The sequence below is a fragment of the Mastomys coucha genome, unplaced genomic scaffold (genome assembly GCF_008632895.1).
Source record: "Mastomys coucha isolate ucsf_1 unplaced genomic scaffold, UCSF_Mcou_1 pScaffold1, whole genome shotgun sequence".
Classification (NCBI taxonomy): domain Eukaryota; kingdom Metazoa; phylum Chordata; class Mammalia; order Rodentia; family Muridae; genus Mastomys; species Mastomys coucha.
The window spans coordinates 35019767-35026407 of NW_022196891.1; the positions used below are offsets into that span (position 1 = coordinate 35019767).

Genomic DNA, 6641 nt, shown 5'->3' on the forward strand with positions numbered 1-6641 from the left:
AGAAAAACTACTTTGATGTGTTGTGGGGCTTAATCAGACATTCTAAGGTAGCAAATGGGAAGAAAAAAATCCCAATAAAATGCTTTAAAAATTGAAACTCATTTGATAGAGTCTGAGCTGCAGTCTGCAATGATTTTGGAGATCTGCCAGCGCTAAATAGGATCCAGTTGGTGTGGACCGAGGATGCCTGGCAACCAGTCAGGACCAAAAAAATTAAAAAATAAAATAAAACCTGACCAAATGATGTCTTTTTTTTTTTTCTTTTGAGTAAGTGACAGCTAAAAGCTGCTCTCTAGCTGTTACTGCTGTGGGTACATGGGTGGACATTCTACATTAGCATTTAAAGTGTGAAAGAAACGTGTAGCTCTATGCTCTAAAGAAGAACGGAAAACAAAATAATGAATATTATTTAATGAAGTTTGACATAATGGGAAAAATCTTTTAAAAAAGAAGACGTAGGGGCGATTCACCAGTGTACTTTAAAAGAGAAGGCATTTGCTGGTAACCTAACGTGTTCTTTAGAAGACAGATGAGCTACTTTTACTGGCTGAGCTGTCTCTCCAGCTCAAACGTTTATTTTTTTTATTACTATTTTCTGAAGTATGTTTATGTGTGAGAGCTTGTGCACATGAGTGTGCACACTCAGATGCAGGCAGTTGGAACCATTAGAAATGAAATGTGGAAAATGAAATCGGATCTTCTGCAAGAAGATTCAGCGCTTCCCTGAAGGTCGCAGGTATGGTGGTGCGCACCTTTAACACCAGCACACAAGTGGCAGCCTGATGTACAAAGCAAGCCCCAGGCTAGCTAGCTAGGGCTACATAGTGAGACCTGTATCAGAAAAAAAAAAAAAAAAAAAGTTACTTCTGAAGTTACTTCTGTTGCGGTTAATCTTCAGGAAAAGGAAAGCGATTGAGGCAAGCTAAGGAAGAAGCCGTGGCAGAGACGGATCAGTACAGAATGCAGAGGGAGAAGGACTTCCGCCTGAAGCAGGCTAAGGTGAGCAAGACTCCGGCACCACCTCCGCGTGCTCACACGAGGTGTCCCTGGGTGTCCCTGTGTTTAAATGGTGAGGTGGAACACTAGAACAACCTGCTGGATACTGTCCAGCCAAGACTGAACATACGGCTAAATCTTAAACAAATAAGTTACTAATTTCACTTTCATGCATAAAGGCCACTTGGTTGCTGTCTGGTCGAGAGAGAGCATTCCTGTTCACCTCATCAAATAGACAACTGAAAGGGTTAAAATATTCTTACCACAGAAATATATATTTTTGTGGATTAGTGTTTAATTAACAGAACCAGTGACAGCTAATCAGGCTAAGGTACAGAATGAATTTGTTAAACCAACTCTGTTTTAGCGGAGCCATGAAGAGCCTGTCCCTAGCCCTGTGGTGCCACACACCCTTGTAATCCCAGACTCAGGAGGTGGGAGCAAGGGGTGCTGACGTCAAGGCAACCTGACCCTGTTTCGAAAGCAAAGTAACAAAGAATGCCCGTGCTGTTTCCTCATGATTCCTTAACAACTGGATACCTTCGTTCAGTAAGTTTTTTCATTTAAATATGAACAAAAATCTGGCTTTTTCTTAATACTATCATTTTTAAGCGTATGAATCTTGTATTGAAAGGGAAGTACATGTTCGGGCTGGAGAGATGGCTCGGTTGTTAAGAGACTTTGTGCTCTTTCAGAGGACCTGAGTTCAATTCCCAGCATCCTGCACCTCACAGCCACCTAGAACCCAGCTCTAGGAGGTTCGATATCTTTTCTGGCTTCTGCATATACATACACACATATAAACAAATAACAAAATAAAATAATAAATAAAATTAAGAGCATAGTATTTTCAGAAAGGACTCCATGCCATATTGCTAACAGGTTTAGCAAAAAGCACTAAGTTCTATTTATCATAGCTGCGTTGTGTGCCCAGTTCTTGTACCATTAAAATAATAAATATACAGAAGTAGAGGCTCACAGCCATCTATTGGACTGAGCACAGGGTCCCCAATGAAGGAGCTAGAGAAAGGACCTAAGAAGCTGAAGGATTTGCAGCCCCTTAGCATGAACAACAATATGAACTAACTAGTACCCTCAGAGCTCCCAGGAACTAAACCACCAACCAAAGAGTTCACATGGGGGAACTCATGGTTCCAGCTGCATATGTAGCACAGGATGGCCTAGTTGGTCATAACTGGAAGGAGAGGCCCTTGGTCCTGTGAAGGTTCTATGCCCCAGTGTAGGGGAATGCCAGGGCCAAGAAGTGGGAGAGGGTGGGTTGGTGAGCAGGGGGAGGGAGGAGGGAACAGGGTTTTTTTTTTTTTTTTCCTTTTTTTTCTTCAGAGGGGAAACCGGGAGAGATATCATTTGACATGTAAATAAAGAAAATATCTAATAAAATAAATAAATAAATAAATACTATTCAGAAACCTGCCATTGCAAAACAAAGCACAAGAGTTTAGACATCTTCATTTACAACTTTTATTTTAAGAAATACATGAAGAATTCATGGATATTCAGAACTTGGACCCAATTATAAAAAGAAAAAAAAAGTTTCACAGTAAGTTCTTTGTTCAAATAACTGTCCTCATTAGAATGGAACATAGCTTAGTGGTAGCTAGGCGGTAGCTTAGTGTTTGCCCAGCAGCTGTTAGACTCTGAGCTCAATTCTAAGCACACGTGAGTGCACACACACACTCTTACGTACTTTAGGATATAATGGAAAAATCAGAAAAATAAGTTCTTTCTATCAGTGTTTGGAAACCAAGATCCTAAACTCTTCTCCATGCATACAGGCAAGACCCTCATGACCGGTGCTTATATTTTTTGCATATTTTTAAACTTTTCTATTATAACTGAACTTACTCTTCTCTTCCTAAGGCGAAAGAGCATCTCCCTTCCTTGGGGCCTTTATTCACAGTGTCCCCAGGCTGCACAGCCCCCTTGTGTTTAGACACATTCATCTTTCTTTATCCATATTCAACAGTTAGCTTTCCCTCCTGACCACCTTATTTAAAGTGACCTCTCTTTTAAAAACAAAGGAAAATAATATGGTCTTTAGTTTTTCTCCATAACATTTATCACTGTATGATACATTGTGTATTTGCATTTATTGCCGTTGTTCACCATTGCAGACTTACAAGTCTAGAAATTATGGATTCTTTGTTCTATTCTCTGTTGTTTCCCTAGATTTCCTATTACTGCTCCATAGTAGACATCCTATAGACCTTTGTCAAAATAACAAATCAGTAAGCATTTCCCTGTGTTCTTCCCCTTGTCAGTGAAGCCTGTCAAGGGAATGGCCTACTAGAACAGAGAGAGCAGCCATTACCAACAACAGCCAGCCTTGATTATCTTCCATAAGTGCTTCTGGTATGACCACTACATCTAATTTCAAAGGAAGAACAAAAGTGGCCACAATCGTAGAAACTGGCTAGTTTAAACCTTGTGAAATATTATCTCACAGGAACATAAATCTGACATGAGCTTTGCTCTTTGCGTTGGATAATAAAACTTCATCACTCTGAGAATAGACTTCCCAGATATTTTACAGCTAAGTGATCAAAGGTGCACATGTGAAAGTAACCATAGCCTGTGCTACGTCAAGCATAGTATAATTCCATTAGAACAGATCTTCCCTGGCAGGATCTCCTATGTCAGCATCTCGTTCTATACCTTCACCTTGAATATTTCAGTTATAAAAGACAGTATCAAGTAGTGTCTTACCATCAGCATCAATACAAGGCAAGGTTGGAAAACTGGCACACTCTTAAGTGATAGTACTCTTGGCTCAAATGTATCATGGCATGCTATGGAATGATCAATTTCCAATTCATAAATGCCCCAAATGTTTAGGCTTTGGACTATGTGAGCTCCAGAATACAGGAACTGAGTTTTCTGTAATAAGAGGGACTCTTGCGCTTCTGTAATATGTACTGAGCATAGGCAAAACTTTGACAAGTATTTACCTTTCAGGTTTTTCTGAAATAAGATTTTTAATTGAGTCTTTCTTCTTTGTAGAATCCCACTTAAGGCACTGAATTTAGGGGGGAAGCACATTTTGTGGAATTGTTTTGTTAAACAGTTCTCTCAACTGTTTTCAAACATAGAATTGGTTGTATGCAAATTTTACTTCTTACAAACTCAGTTATCCCAATTCTTTTGAGTCAACGTCATCTTGGCTCTCGAGGATAGTAGCTTCTCAGAGTTACATTCTTTGATTTGACTTGCTCTCCTGGTTCCTTAATATAAACAGAAAAGGACATAGACCCAATAGCCCAGATTGTGTTTCATTTCAAGCATAGGACCCAGTAAGTTTCTAGACTCTAGATCAATAGTTTTCCCCTTCTTAATGCTGCAACCTCTCAATACAGTTCCTTGTGCTGTGGTGACACCCAACCATAAAATTATTTAGGTGCTAATTCATAACTATAATTTTGTTACTGTTGTAAAGCATAAATATCTCATATGCAGAATATTTGATATACAACCCCAATAAAAGAGTCATTTAACCCCTTAAAGAGGGTTGCAACCCACAAGTTGAGAACTAGTGCTCTGGAATTAAAGTGACCTACCAACTCTATAGTAGAAGTCAGTCACTAATGCATGCCTGGGATTGTATTAAATACAAAGCTTCTAAAACAGAAAGGAAATTAAAACCATTAAGAAAGGTCAAGCAGACTGGAGGTGTAATTGAGTTAGAGTTCTTACCTCACATGCTTGAAGTTCTGGCTTCAATCCCTAGAACTCATAGATGGGGCACAGTGACACACATGCTGTAATTCTAACACAGAAGTAGTGAAGGCAAGAAGATGAAGAGGTCAAGGTCATTGCCAGCTACATATTGAATTTGAGGCAAAGATGGCCTACATGAGAGCTACTCTCAAAAATCAGAAAAGGAAGAGAGGGATGGAGAGGAGGAAGGAGAAGAAGAGGAGGAAGAACAGCTGAGTTTAGAGCAGTGGCTCTCAGCCTTCCTAATGCTGTGACCCTTTAATACAGTTAGGTACTCACGTTGTGAGGACCCCATAAAATTATTTCATAGCTGTAATCCTGTTATGAATTGTAATGTAAATATCTGTGCTTTCTGATTCAAAGGTCATTTGATCCCCAAAGGGGTTGCCACCTACATTTTGGGAACCACTGGTTTGGAGAGAGGGAAATTCTGAGCAAACCATTGGCTTTTAGAAAATGATAACTCTCCCAGTGGCTCACTGCAGCATTCCTTCAAATTGATAACTTTCTTTGTTACATCATATTTTAATCAACTAGTGACTTGATATAATGATGCTAATGAGGATGTTCATCCTTCACAACCAGGGTCTTCATGGGCTTGTCTGTTTCTAAAATAAAGAATTCTAGCAGAAGAAAAATTCACACCATAAAGTAAGCATCAAAGGACAATGCTGAAGATAGTTCAATTTAACTGGTTTCATCTGGCATATGTTAAAATAAATCTCATATATTGCTTTCATAGATAATGGGCTCTCAGAGCCACCTCGTGGATGAAATAGAAGAGCAAACGCTAGAGAAGATCAAAGAATTGAACGGAAGCTACAACAAGAGTGTGGAAAGCGTGATTAAGCAGCTATTGAGCATGGTGTGCGACATGAAACCAGAAGTCCATGTGAACTACAGAGCCACCAACTGAATGTGCTCCACACTTGCAAGTCCATAGGGATAGAGTGGGAGACATGTTCTGTTAATATTAAGGCACTGTAACTGTGCACCTGAAGTTTACTACAAACTTTCATGTCACATATTTCATATATGGCACAGAATTAGAAAATAAGTAACATGGCATCATTTCTTCTGGGTGGCACTTAATATGAAGCAAGTTAAAGAAAGGGAGGAACTTGATTTCTAACACTTAACAATCACTCCAGTATATTTTCACACTTCCTTTTATTGGTTTAGAAGATGCTTTATTAGGTAGTCTTTCTATAAAATAATTTTTAAGAGAACATAATTTTGACTCTTAGATACGTCTGAAATGAATATGCAAAGACTTGATTTAATTAATTAATCAATGAGAAAACCCTAGTACTTCATTGTCAGTTCAAAAGGCATTTCTAAACTGTATGTAAGAACAGAGACAGAAACAAATAATGTTACAAGTCACCTTAGAATAAATGAATCTGCCAGGCAGTGTTGGTGCACGTCTATAATCCCAGCACTTGGGAGGCAGAGGCAGGTGGATTTCTGAGTTTGAGGCCAGCCTGGTCTACAGAGTGAGTTCCAGGACAGCCAGGGCTACACAGAGAAACCCTGTCTTGAAAAAACAAATAAATAAATAAATAAAAATGGATCCTATCACAGTTATCCCTGCCTAACTTCAGGTAGCATAAATAGTGTCACTCTGATTTAAGGACATTTTTGAAAGAAAAGGTGGTCATCTGAGAGTGTAGATATATGGATAAATTCTGTAGTTTGTAAAGAAGTGAACCTCCAACAAAAATAATTAGTAGGTGCTATCCTGCTCTCCATATTAAATGAGCTCCATTCCTGAGAGCTGGGTCCATTGTTAGTTCAATGCATAAATTATCTTAGGCCTAGTGTGGAGAAGCAGACATCGCATAGAGCTGGTCTCCTTGTTTCCCTGTGAGGAATTTCCACTTTAACTCAAATTTGGAGAGCCCACATAA

General features: G+C 39.1%; 1 protein-coding gene across 1 annotated transcript in view; it reads left to right on the forward strand.

The window, feature by feature from the left end:
* Positions 1-6174, forward strand: part of Atp6v1g3 (ATPase H+ transporting V1 subunit G3) — a 14379-nt gene extending 8205 nt beyond the window's left edge. The window contains exons 2-3 of the mRNA XM_031341752.1: positions 899-999; positions 5474-6174. Coding sequence (XP_031197612.1) covers positions 899-999; positions 5474-5647 — 275 coding nt within the window. The 3' untranslated portion in view covers positions 5648-6174. The remainder of the gene's footprint in view (positions 1-898; positions 1000-5473) is intronic.
* Positions 6175-6641: the final 467 nt, after the last annotated feature.